The 13846-nt window shown below is 37.6% G+C and overlaps 2 protein-coding genes and 1 long non-coding RNA gene across 4 annotated transcripts in view; 2 read left to right on the top strand and 1 right to left on the bottom strand.

Moving 5' to 3' along the window:
- LOC139988385 (uncharacterized) overlaps positions 1–13846 on the top strand; it is a 194915-nt gene that overhangs the window by 119580 nt on the left and 61489 nt on the right. The window lies entirely within an intron of this gene.
- Positions 1–13846, top strand: part of LOC139988357 (endoplasmic reticulum junction formation protein lunapark-A-like) — a 129171-nt gene that overhangs the window by 102069 nt on the left and 13256 nt on the right. The window lies entirely within an intron of this gene.
- LOC139988075 (IQ motif and ubiquitin-like domain-containing protein) lies at positions 3986–12397 on the bottom strand. Of its 2 annotated transcripts, XM_072005043.1 has the most exons (6): positions 11840–12397; positions 9681–9922; positions 6985–7104; positions 6655–6913; positions 6210–6556; positions 3986–5579 (listed from the first exon to the last, which is right to left on the bottom strand). In XM_072005043.1, the coding sequence occupies exons 5-6, from the start codon at positions 6503–6505 to the stop codon at positions 4340–4342; spliced, it is 1536 nt and encodes a 511-aa protein (XP_071861144.1). In that variant the 5' UTR covers positions 6506–6556; positions 6655–6913; positions 6985–7104; positions 9681–9922; positions 11840–12397; the 3' UTR covers positions 3986–4339. The 2 variants fall into 2 exon arrangements, with proteins under 2 accessions (XP_071861144.1, XP_071861145.1); XM_072005044.1 differs by lacking the exon at positions 11840–12397 and having other exon boundaries at positions 9681–10614.

The following is a 13846-nucleotide window of genomic DNA, read 5'->3' as shown; positions in this document are numbered from 1 at the left end:
AGGCAACTCGTTAAACACATACCTACATTATTAGTACAAATTAAACGATTCATCGATTCAACATCTTCTCCTCAATCCTCCTCACCAACGATTGCAATCGAATCAACCGAAATTATAGACATAATTTCCACGTTGGAACGTAGAAATAATGAAAGTAACGATGAAAGTAGTGAACAATTCGATTAGATCAGAGGTAGCAATCAAAACTACATCAGACCAGTTGATTAAATCGTGAGCTGACTGAAGTTTACGTTCGATAATTGCAAAATGATTTCTTCCTGGCCGCTTCTGAACTTCTGTCTTCGACTTCGACTTCGTAATTAGTTCCTTCAAGTATCGATAATTCAGTTTCAACTTTTAAAATTCCACGTTTATCGGGATAAATCCATACGAGATCGAATTTTTCGACCACTTGACAAATTATTAAAAGAAATCGATGATAATATCTTATCGTGAATACGATGGAAGAGCTTTCCACAGGGACAAATCGTTGAAAATCTCCTTCTACTTCTCCAGGGAGCTGCCATAATTTCAAATAATCGAAAAGTTCGCTGGGGGAGAGAAGTTCTGGCAACTCAATTCACTTTGACAATTCTTCGCTGAATATCGTGACCGTCTTCCTTCTCCGTGAAAGACGCTACTTGTTTATGCATTCACCAAGACGAAAACTCTATATCTATGCGACGTCCGGTCCCGTTAGAATCCACCTGTACGATTAATTCGTTAAAAGACAATGTTTATTCTACGAAAAGAAAACACGATCTATAATGTAGTCTCCAATTTCACGAACATCGCTGAACTTTCCAAGCATCGTTGCAAAGTGACAGGAAGTAATTTTGTAGTTTGCAACATTGCTGCAGATCACTCTAGAGAGTTTCCGGTGTTTCCCCTAGTTTTCGAACAGTTCCAACAACGTTGAAAAGGCCGTTTAATGGGCATTCGTAGAATATCGTGCTGTTCCTCCATTGTTGTTGCTTTTTTGTACCCTTATTTTACGAAATGAACATTTGACAATTACATTGGACAATTACAGTTTCACAAGCGATCATTTGATCTTTGTGTATCACAGGAAGAGGCTGCTACGTCAATTTAACATAGTTGCGTCCCGTACTATATTTAACATGTGTTTATCGCATTGAGCGTTAATCATCTTACATTAAACTTTGTGTCTGACCACATGCAGTCCTAAACTACTTAACCGCGTTCTATAGTAAACGCAGTGACATTACTGCGACAGTTGTAACGTTTCTGTTATTATCTGTTATCACACAAACTATTAAACTAAATGCTTCATATAGATTCTGAATTTCAAACAATTACAATTAACTTATTCATAAATAAAAATTCAATTTGAACGTTCAATTAATATCCAATCAGCATTTAAGCAACTTTCACTTTTTAGAGATAATGGTGTTACGTCGGCGACACCCTACCTACACCAGGCCACACACCGCGGGCAAAATGGCATCCAGATTTTTTATTTTATTTGCATTTATTTTACAATTAATTCTCGTTAGCATCCAAATGTCCACACATCCTTATTGCGTACCCTCAATAGTCTTAAGGACCGTCCATAAATCTCGGGAATTTTAGCTAAAGTCCTTCAGACCGAACAAAGATCTTCTTATTCGAAAGCGTTTTCTAAGGTTTATGGTTTACTACGAGAAAACGCGGGAAGTTAGTTTTTCTCACGTACGATGCTTCCTATTATCAACTTTCTATCGAGGGCGGCTAAGACCCTTCCTAGTCTACCAAACTTCTTCTTAGCCAATCAGAAACAATGTCTACTACCCTCACTTTCCTAACCAAAAATGTCATTAACAAATCCGATGGTCCCATGCACTAGACACTCCCATCATTAGCTTTCCTCCGACACAGCATCGTCACTAAGCCTAACTTATTCATTCTTCACCATTAGAGTAGTCAACACATATCTGTAACGAGCCTCTACCCTCTTTTTTTTGCGATTATTTTACAATCAATCCTCGTTAGAGAATATTAAATAAATTTATCTGACGTGGTACTATGACGTGATTAATAAGTGTTTATAGTATATTTGACTCTATTTAAATCTAGTGCTTAGATCTAAGGTGTAATGTCTTTTTAGCCTGCGGGTCTGTTCCGACGTGTCGAGTAGTTGAGTAATTAGAGGGTTTTGGTGGTTGTTAACTCTTGTGCTGTGTCTATTGCTGAATTTGGATAATTCTTCTTTGACTGTGGCTATCTTGAGGTCGTGATGTATCGTTTCGTTGGTGACGTACCAAGGTGCATCTATTAGGGATCTTAAGGTTTTCGATTGGAATCGTTAAAGAATTTCTATGTTGGAATTACTTGCTGTTCCCCATAGTTGGATTCCATAGGTCCAAACAGGTTTTAATATGGCCTTGTATGATGTAATTTTACTTTGCGTGTTTAAGTTGGAACGTCGGCTGATGCGCCAGTAGAATTTTTTAAATTTTGCTTTGAGTTGTTTGGTTTTATCTAAGATATGTTGTTTCCATGTCAATCTTCTATCCATAGTCATGCCCAGATATCTGACTGACTCTTTATCTGGAATAGGTATATTGTTTATCGTCACCTGTGGGCAAGTTTGTTTTCGTAGCGTGAAAGTTATGTGGCTGGATTTGTTTTCGTTGACTTTGAAGCGCCATTTGTGGAACCACTCTTTCATAGAGTCGAGACCTTGCTGGAGAGTAGAGGAGGCAATTGTCGGGTCTGAGTGCGAGGCTAATAAGAGCTTCTACCCTTAAATCAATCATTTATTTAACTTGTACCTACGCATCAGCGTAATTGTCGTCTATACATTTTTACAAAGTTGTTGGAATAAATATTAGTTTATACGTGTTAATTCAGTGTAAACTCAATTGTACCACCCTTATTATCCTAATAGAAATAGGGGGATCGATCAGTTTCGTGGCGTTGATTATCTAATCGTAACAGGAATTTACGACTCCCGTTGACGTGCTTTCTCGCGATCGCGTCTCTCCGCGAATGGTCGATTAAACAATTAGATTAATAGATTTATTTATAAGCGACTAGATCGATTTAGTCGATAGTTAACGGAACATTCAAAAAGTATTGTGTAAGTGTGATATCAGAGACGATACTACGGTCAATTTAATCGCTTTGACGCGGAACGACTTGTCAGTGTATTTGAAATTTATGGCATTGGCTTAGCGACCATTTGATCAAACGTCGTATACAGCTGAAAGCTTCTTCAGTGAATACATTTATTAAGCAAATTGAATGCGGTCTCATATTCCTTATCAATATTAGAAGCTTTGACCGCAGAAGGAATAAGATCCATTATGACATTCCACGTCCTATATACATTTCGATGTAGTATTTTAACAATTTCTGATAAACAATTGGAATCACATGATCGTAGAACTCGTCTAGAAATTAAAATTTTAAACGAATAACTTTCACGAGGTTACGGTTTTAAATTTAAATCACGGAACATTTTCACGTTACGACACAGTTCACCAGGAAATAAAAGTTGGCATTTTTATGAAGACATGCGCGTTACGCACCCTGCGATAAACCATAAGACGACCATTTCGTTGGGCTTTATTACTGTTTTCCATCTTTTTAAATTGTAAGGATAAATACATGGATATCTTTTTTACTTCCCCTCCATAAAGCTGGACCTTCGTCTAATGGTTGGAAAATGTTTAGGATTACCCAGAATGAAATTACAGAAGCAGACTGCAGGATTGTTGAAAAAGAAACGTACAACAGAAATCTTCTTCAGTTTCGATGCATACGCTATGTAAAATATTTTCACTTCGCAAAATTCTCCTATAACACATATGACAGAAGATAATATAATATACCATAATACCAATATAATATCAACTTTAAACTTTCTTAAATGAGAAAATCACATTTCAATGTCGATGTTATTCCTTTAGTAAACTTGCACACAAACAGAACTAAAAAAGTCGGATGACTTTTGACTGCGATAAAAAGTAAAAGATACAAATAACATATCCTTTTTTGTTGATGTAAAAGTTACTATAAGAATAATTATTTATTGGATGCTTCAAGAAATACACGGTACTTGTTATCCCCTAATATCTTCCTATTGAGATCGCGTGGAGGTAAGGTGATAGATTTTTCATATTGAATAAATTTAGACGATCATGAAAATACTTTTATTTTATACCAGATATTCCATGTATACGAATTAAATATTCTCAGCATCTAACTATTCGCTCAACATTCTCAACGTGATATCAAACTTCGCTTTCTTTACTCTATCCTTTTACTATACACTGAAGAAAATATCCGCAACTTGCTAATTAACTTCCCACGAAGAACAATAATAAATGAGCGTTTAATAGCATTGTTTATTTCCACGAAGGTTCTTGAATTTGGCCACGAACTCGAACCGAAGTTTGGCCTGAAGATTCTTCGTGCAGAACTTTTGTAGTATCATCGGTCCGTAAAACTTACCGAGGTCAACTACCTTTCGATGCAACGAGGCTTCTTTCACGGTTAATAAAAGACAATTCCACGGTGACCACTCTTCGTCATTTCGAAATCTCACCAACCTCAACTCCTCTAAATTGTCGTTTTCAGAAATGGCCGATTTCCCGTGCCAAATATCGTTCACCAAATGGTAAACGGCTTTTGCATCAATAACAAAAGCCAGACTGGTGTAACAATAGATTCTAGCTTCGCGACGTCTTACATCACGAAGAAGTCTTTGATACGGCTCGTATACGAGCCGAGGCCCAGTGCGAATTCTCACGTAGAGACAGTAATTGCACGAAGAGGAACGGGACCATTTCTCGCGTGGGAACTTCTCGAGAGGCAATAGTCTGCCGCAGCTCCTGCAGATGGTTTTACAACTGGTCCGGAACCAACTGATCAGCCTCGAATCCTCTCGCTCGTTTCTCAAGGACTCCCTTGCCAGTCTCAAAAAAGCCATCCTCAGCCCACTTCTTAACCAATTCAACTTACTTTCCTCCACGTTACGGGTCAACAGATCAATCTCTTGATTCAACAAACGTACCAGTTCATCAGATTCCTTACACGTATGAGGCTCTATATCGTCTCTCAATTTAGACAACATCTCAATTCTTTCCTTAACAGTCATATTTTCCTTCGATAACTCTTCGAACGTGTCTCTAAAGCATCTGGCGTACTGTACAAATGGCGTAATTACAGGAATCGATTCTCCATGACTGGTTTTCCACACAACAGGTTTGCACAACTCATCCAAGAAGTTTCTGTATGATTGCTCTCTCTTTTTTAATTTAATAGTGGTTTTCCTCGAATCAATAGCTCGCAATAGCTCTACCTCCTTTGATAGGATTAAACTGCACAATGCGATCCTGGACGACACGAACAGCTGTTCACTCGCACTCTTCGTCTCGTGGATACGCCAACGATCCAGCAGATTGTACAGCAACTCGAAGTCCGCCCTGGTACTCGGCGACGTGCGGTTTAGTATCACGAAATCCCGGCTGCGATAGAATCTCGGTACTGGCTGTATTTGCCGCCGGTTCGTGTTCTTAGCGCAGGCTGAAACGCCGCTCGACGAGATCGTGGTTTGCCGGCCGCGGTGAGCTCTGCGGGCAACGTCGAACAGACGTTTGAACAGGTGTTCCTCGGAGATTTTGTTCGTCGCCAAAAGTTTACGCCACGGAGTTACGAGCTCGTGTGCGCGCTGTGTTCTTCGTTGACACGTTCGATTCGAGGAAATCCAAAGGATTTTAGGGAGCAGACGGTTTGGCGAAGTTCGAGGGTTGAAAGCTGGGCTCTTGGAAATATTTCATCGGGTGAAAAGTCAGTGGAGAGTATTAAGCGCCAAGTACTAAACTAATACTTCGAATTGTAAAACTGTGTAAGTTAATCGAAGTAACAATTCGATAAGGTTGGAGAGGTTTAAAATTGATCTACATTACGTTAAATTATTGCAAATGGCGTGAGAAAGTTTCGAGCCACGGAACAGAGAAATTCTGTTCTCTTAACCAGTTTCTCTTTGACCTACCTATGCAACGCGAGTAAATTTTGTATCTTACCGCAACATCAAGCTTTACGCTTCTCTTCGTACCGGCTAGAGCACTTAATTAATAAAAATAACTGATTTAACGACGCTTCGTGGCTTTATTTCTGCCAGTCGCGAGATATGGCGAAAACCTGCCCTGTCCTGCTCGTATTCTACTCGCTACCTTAATATCCGTCGTTCGTTACTTTACCTGTAAAACCTCTGTATCTTTACGACGCTCTCTAGAATCTTCTCGCTCGAGTAATCCTTGAATCTCGGTTCCTTGGAATTTCGAAAACTTGTTATAAATCTGTCGCGGACGTTAGGAAAGAAATTCGTCTGCACTTCAACGTCACATTCCACATTCGTAAATTTATCCATCGTAAAATTTGTCTGCGTTCTTTTGTCATTTTTGCCGTCGGTTTGCGTGCACGTGTTCCGATAAATAGTTCCAGTCAATTTGTGTTTCCAGCCAACTAAGTATGTTTTCATCTCTGAATTCTCCATTTGAACTTTAATTAGTCATCAGTGGTATGGCTACACGGTCGATCGAATTAACTATAAAAAAAGAAAAAAGAAACGCGGCTGTGAAAGTATAACCATCGGCTAAGAGCTAGCCTGAAGATAATGGTAATGTGGCTAGTAAAGAAAATTACTGTGCCAAGGTTTAAAGGATTCGTTTGGAGGATTGTATCGTCCGCCGTTTTACAATTCCAAACGAGCGTTGTTGGACTCCACGAGAGAAAGAGCGACCGAAACTGACTACTCGGATTTAATCGCCGGAATTGTTTTTACGTGTCTTCCTACCTCCACCGTCGTTTTGCACGTTCATAATCGTTTTGTTTTACTTTCCTCTATCAATCTTTGGATAATTTCCTTCTGTAAGTTTCTTCTCGATTTTAAAATCGAACTGATCTTTGGAATACAAAAAGATTCTTAATCTTGTCTTTTTCTTTCCTTCCTGTGATAAATAAAATTATTAAAACCTGGAAAAAATGCAGGATCAGCGATTGTAAAATAGTGCCAACATCTTTATGTCGTTTCACTTTCCTCGATTTTGAATCATTTCCTCCTAGAAGCTTCTCCTTCTTGTAACCAAACTGCACCTGGAAATACAAGAAATTTCTTGATATTTTTTATTCTTTCATCTTTTTAATGTGGAATACAAGTAACGAGTCCATTGTACTCTGGAAAAAATAAGAGATGAATTGTAAATAAATGTAAGGATCGTTGTCCTTGAATCTCAATTACCGTAACTCAATATTCCACTTGATCTAATTGTAGAATTTACACGGAATCCATCATTTAGGCTGGGTAAATGCAATTCGGTATTGTCCATTACAAGTGTATCGCAAACCAGAAGTCACATGATACTCTGCACAAACAACGAACAGTGACATTGGAGGCCACGTGGCGCATTGTAAACATAATCACGTGCCATTAGCAGTGTAAAGCACTGATGTGACATTAGAAATCACAAAGGGCAAACAGGCTGCCTGGTGAATCTGGCAACCTCATAAAACACCGCAAATGCAATCAATACAGTGGGACTCTATTAAATGCAATTTAAACATCGATTACTAAACTTATCACTTATTCGTATACTCTCTACTGATTCACAAAAAATGTTTATGCATACATAGAATGGAACAAAGTTTTTAGGAAATTATCAATTTAAAATTGTTCAGTTCCATTAGAATAAAGATAACTGAAGAAATTAGCATGCTTTTAATGGTACAGCATTTTCATTTGTATTTAATCCTTTGAAAGAAGTGTTGAAGTGGTCACCACTTCTAAGAATCGACTCTATGGAAGAGTGGTTCCACAAATGACGCTTCAAAGTCAATGAAAACAAATCCAGTCATATAATTTTCACGCTACGAAAACAAACTTGCCCACAGGTGATGATAAACAACATACCTACTCCAGATAAAGAGTCACTCAGATATCTGGGCATGATTCTGGACAGAAGATTGACATGGAAACAACATATCTTAGATAAATCCAAACGACTCAAAGCAAAATTTAAAAAATTCTACTGACTCATCGGTCGACGTTCCAACTTAAAGTAAAATTACATTATACAAGGCCATATTAAAATCTGTTTGGACCTATGGAATCCAACTATGGGGAACAGCAAGTAATTCCAACATGGAAATTCTTCAACGATTCCAATCGAAAACCCTAAGATCCCTAATAGATGCACCTTGGTACGTTACCAACGAAACGATACATCATGACCTCAAGATACCCACAGTCAAAGAAGAATTATCCAAATTCAGCAATAGACACAGCACAAGAGTTAACAACCACCAAAACCCTCTAATTACTCAACTACTCGACATGTCGGAACAGATCTGCAGGCTAAAACGACATTACACCTTAGATCTAAGCACTCGATTCAAATAGAATCAAACATACTATAATGTCATAGTACCACGTCAGATAAATTTACTTAAAATTCTCTAACGAGAATTGATTGTAAAATAAACGCAAATAAAAAGAAAAACTTCTAAGAAAACTCTGCATCTGGTCTTTTAGTTTTCTTAAGCACTGAAGCCATCGACAGTGTATAAATAAAAGACTGCGTCGAAGGCAAAACATAAACAGTAGATAGGCGTTGTTGGCTTCAGGGTTTTCAGTCATAGGGTAACACTGCTAGCGTGCGGATCTGGATCAGCTGAATTATATTCCGATTTGTATTTACTCTTCAGTATTTAAAATATATTTTCTACCTTACAATTTATCCACGCGTTTCTTTGTTCACATACATCTAATAACTTCAATAAGAAGCAAAGGTCCAAATTTTCCATTAGAGAATGAAAGTATAATATTGCGTGGCACGAGTAGCTTTCACGTTATGAGTCTTGAACATCGTGTTTTCTTCCCCGTTAGTTTTCGCCCCGTAATGGCCAATGAAAAAATCATAAGCATATAAAGTTAGCCACTGATAACCGAAACAGGCAAACGGCGTAAATATTATAACGTCAATCGTCGACGTATCGCGTATTGCGTCATAAATTCAGTCATAAACGTAGATGTTATCGGTGACCGCTTAGTGTAGCATAAATTTCACCATAAACGAACATGGACTGGCACAAATTCGATTATGAATAAGTGTATTGCAAACGTAAATTTGACCGCAAATAAGTTGAAACGAGAAAACTATCGTTTCGTTCGCCAAATTATTCCACGCGACTAATCAATTAAAATAAATTATAACTGGACTGTGGCTATTTATGAAAATGTATGAAAATTTAAATTTTTATAAATACAACGGAAGAAATAAAACCATAGGAGAAATTAGTTTCATATACTAAATATCATGACAAGTACCAATAACTTTGTCTTCCACAAAATTGAGATATTTTTATAAACCTACCAACATGTTTTCATTTTCAATTTATATTATATTAAAATTCTACTATTTAATAAAAAAGTGACATTAAAATTAGAAGAGTAACAAAGATATACTGATCATATTCTTCTGTTATGATCATGATTAAATTATGATTCAATTTTCCATAAACATAAATATCATAATTCAGAAAACACCAAAAAATATGTTTTCTGAATAGTTTAATTTTTATCTTTTTGCGCAACTAAACAACTAAAGATACGAAAGGATATGACGTATTACATGAGGAAGTTTAACTTCTACAGACTTCCAAATTATAAATACCTGTTAATTCAAGCCCCGAGCGGCGCTTAATTCTTTGTTATCCTGCCAAACGCCGGCTAAAGCTTTAGCATCTGCGGCGAACAGAGGAATGCACCCTTCAAGGTTTTATGGCTGATGGAAATCCAGCCGGTAATTCCGGAGTACGCGGAAATGCACCGGCGAGAACGCGGAGGACCGTAAAACTTGTGTACCAGCGCGCGTTGTACGGTCGATGCATTCAATGCATCGCGTATAATTTGGCCCTTTAAACAAGAAAAACACGCATGTGTGCCCTCGTGTAATTTATTTCTACTTTTTTTTCACTCTCTTATTTCGTTTAACATGATTTTAACTTTTCTATTTTTTTTTTCCACCCCCTTCTTTCGTTTAACATAGTTTCAATCGAGCCATTATAGAATAACGGGTCGATTCAGATGTTTCACTCTTTCTTTTTCTTTGTCTCTCTTTCATCTTGCTCAGGCAAACATTGAAAACTCTGGAATAAGATGATACTGGAATAAAAGATGGAAAATGAAAATTACGATTTTCTGAATTTGTATGTAGCATACGCAGGCTTTAGAGAAATAGTAAGCAGAGTTGGTTGCAGGTTGGTTGGATTATATACATAGTAAGACCCGCTATAGATTTTGGATTGGACGAATTGTAATTTAATTAGAATTCGTGGAACGTGTAATAACATGGAGAATTCATTTTGCACGTGTAAACTAGTCCCATGAACTAAGTGTTTACATTTCGCTTATTAAACGTTTGTGGCTGACTGAACACGGAAATTTAATTTGTGTTTAATTGGATCGCCAACAGCTGACTAAAGGTACATCTGTACATGAAACATTCATGATCCTGCGAGGAGGCGATAAAGTCAAAAATACACGAATCGCAGCAACTAAGCAAGTGCGAGCAAGCATCTTCTTCGAATCGCGTTTTATCCACAATTCTGTTTTTTGTGTTAACAAGAAATAAAAATAAATCATATTTCTTCTCAATTTATGAAATATACCATGACGATGTATTTTCTATTTCCACACTCCCAACTTGTTCGTACACGTTCTCGCTTTGTTTATTTACATTGCAAGGATTTGTTTGTTTATTTGAGTTTTTAATATTTATGTTTGCTACCATGTATCTTCATATTCTACAGAGATTTTTGTTTCAAGAAATTGTCAGAAAAATCTATCTTCTTAAGCAACGAGAAACATCTGAAGATATTTCAAGATCGAAAGAACGCCCGAGTAAAAGTTTCCATAAATTATTACGTGCGATTTTGTAAAATTTTCCACTCACCGTGAATTATGAATTACTTAATGGGAAAATGAAAACAAAGGTTGCTAAGATACCGATACGAATGCAAAAATATTTGAGTAAATCGACTGGAATGGTGAAGAAATGCAAAAAGGGAATCGACAATGTAACCGCTGCATCTGCGAGCGCACCCACGCTCAACCACCGAGTGGATGGTTTTTCATCCCTCCATCGGGATTAACGTTTTTTTTCTTTTCGAAATCAAATATAAATATTCTAAAATAATATTCCAATACCCTGAAACGATAACTGCAAAACTCCATTTTGCTGAAATTCCATTGAAATTCACGTTCGGAAGAGTTCTGCGTCGAAAATGAACAACATTTTCGAGCCAAATCCAACGGAAGATACACTTTATAAATATAAATAAATATAAATATAGAAATATAACCAGAGGAAATATTACTGAATATTTCGATTAAATCGTTATCTTTAAAAGAAAGTAGAAAAGAGACGAACTCGCAAAAAGGACGTTCGTATCGATGATAAATAAACGATAATTAACAGTCGTTGATAATGCTATTACCAATCGTCGAAAAAAGAAGAATGGATTCGCAAACGTGATTCGCAACACACTGTATTTATCTCGAAACGCGCTTTTCCTTAGAATCGATAAATTAATAATCAAATTTAAAAATTATCCTCATTATACATAGATAAACGAGAAAATATCAACTAACTGGTGATATACAAAATTCGACAGAGCAAATGTATAAATGTAAGAAGCAGAAGAAGCAAAGAATCGAAGTATAAAGAAGTCGTAAATGAATGCAACGCATGCAAAATGCAATTCGTCCTTTTTCGATTCAAATAATATTGTTGTACTCTACACTAAAGCTACTTTAAAAGCTATTCTATACCTCAACTCACTCGATGTTCCTCTTGTTTTGTATAGTTTACAACGCTCTGTGTTACTTTTCTAACGCCTCTGTTTATCAGCTGCTTTTAGTCTCGCGATTATTCATCGTTCGTTTCGTCGTGATTTGTCGTCGTCACCGAGAAATTTATCGTCTCTCGTCTTCTTCAGCTATAAATTGCTCAACGACGCGTGCACTAACGACCAAGAGGCGAACGACTTCAGCGGCGATGGCGGCATAGCGTGCCTTGAAATAACGCATGCTATTAGATTTATCAAAACGACATCGTTGCACAAATAAAAAACGTGAAATCGCTGGCGGGAACGATCAGACAGAAAAGAAAGAACGGAGCTTTCAATGCGACTCAATCCATATAAGAGACTTCTGCACCACCTTAAAGGTCAAACCCTTAAATCCACCGTTGCCAATGACAACCTGCTTGGTCGATTGAAAGCACTTTCTAGTCCATTATTTTTCGATTTTATATATCGCGCGCTCAAAAAAAGAAGGAAATCACCATCCTCCAACTCTCCTCTCCTCGATCGTTGCCAGATACAACAAAAGAAATCTAGATGAAGATCGTCTATCTTGCAATCGTCTATATTTTTCTTTTTATATACTTATTTTCTATAACAATTAATTACATGTATATGTCGGGTTCACATTATGATTAGAGTTAGGGGCGTGTAATGAATATTCTCTGGAATTAGCCATTGTTGTTATGCAATCGAGGTAATGTTGATTAGCACAAGTGTGAGTATTACGGAATCGACAAGTAACCCCGATGATTAGACGTTAATGACAATGGTCTTAGGTTCGATAACGAATCCACGGTCAACGGAATAACGAATATACTTTCTTCCAAAGTCTAAGTCGGACTCGTAGTTCAAAACGTGAAGTATCCACTGATCGTAAAGACGTTGTTTTACTCGCTGACGAGATCACACGAGAAAGTACCTCTCCGTCACAGTGATGCTGCAGAGGAAAACTATGATGGGGTGTGTCTCAGAGCACGAGATCATCGGATTCGTCGAGGACAAACCTCGTTCAGAAAGTGAGGGAAATGGACGTTGCTGTCAATTGGTTAATTTTTATGTTGGTGGTTAGAAAAGGATGCTAGCCGTCCTTGAGAGAAAGTTGCTAGTGGGAAGCGTCGTACGTGAGGAAAGCAGATCTCCTGTATCTTCCCGTAGTAGGTGATAGATTTACGGACTGTTAGAATAAAGACTGTTTGTCAATTTGAAGAATCTTAGTTAACTAAATCCTAAGATTTATAGCGGGTCCTCAGTCTAGCTGAACATGTACTGTGGAGATGCATCGAGATTTGGCAATCATCTTGCCCGAAGAATAGGGTCTGTATGTGGCGAGCCACGGGACAGAGACCGTTGGAATGTTTACTGTCGATTTCCGCTACAACTATTTTTTTTAAGGAGAGCTATACAATTACTCTATACTTCTATTAGGTAAAAACGTTCATCCCGTGACCGCAGCTACGTTCAGAGACTAGTTGTCGCCTCGAGCCCAAGCTCATTATGGCATATCTCGGACAATTATAATCAGGTTAACTTATAAAGATTAAAGTATTGAGGATTTTCCAAAGAATTCCAAAGGGAATTTATATGTTCCAAAGGGAACATATATATGTCGGAGATGAAAGGACACCGGGCCTTCCCCTTGAAATTCTTTGGAAAATTTCCCAATACCGTCTTTATAAATTAAACCGATCTTTATAAATCTTTAGTCCTTATAAATCTTTGTGAATTAAACTGATTATAATTGTCCCAGATTTGTGATAATGAGCTTGTGCTCGAGGCGACAACTAGTCTCCGAACGTAGCCGCGGTCACGAGATGAACGTTTTACCTAACAGAGGTATAGAATTGCATAGCTCTCCCTAAAAAGAAATAGTTGTACCGACACCTAACAGTAAACATTCCAACGGTCTCTGTCCCGTGGCTCGCCACACACAGACCTTATTCTTCGGGCAAGATGATTGCCAGATATCGATGCA

Source organism: Bombus fervidus, chromosome 6 (assembly GCF_041682495.2).
Source record: "Bombus fervidus isolate BK054 chromosome 6, iyBomFerv1, whole genome shotgun sequence".
Lineage (NCBI taxonomy): Eukaryota > Metazoa > Arthropoda > Insecta > Hymenoptera > Apidae > Bombus > Bombus fervidus.
Note: the sequence above shows the minus strand (reverse complement) of the source record. Positions and strands in the feature narration are given on the sequence as shown.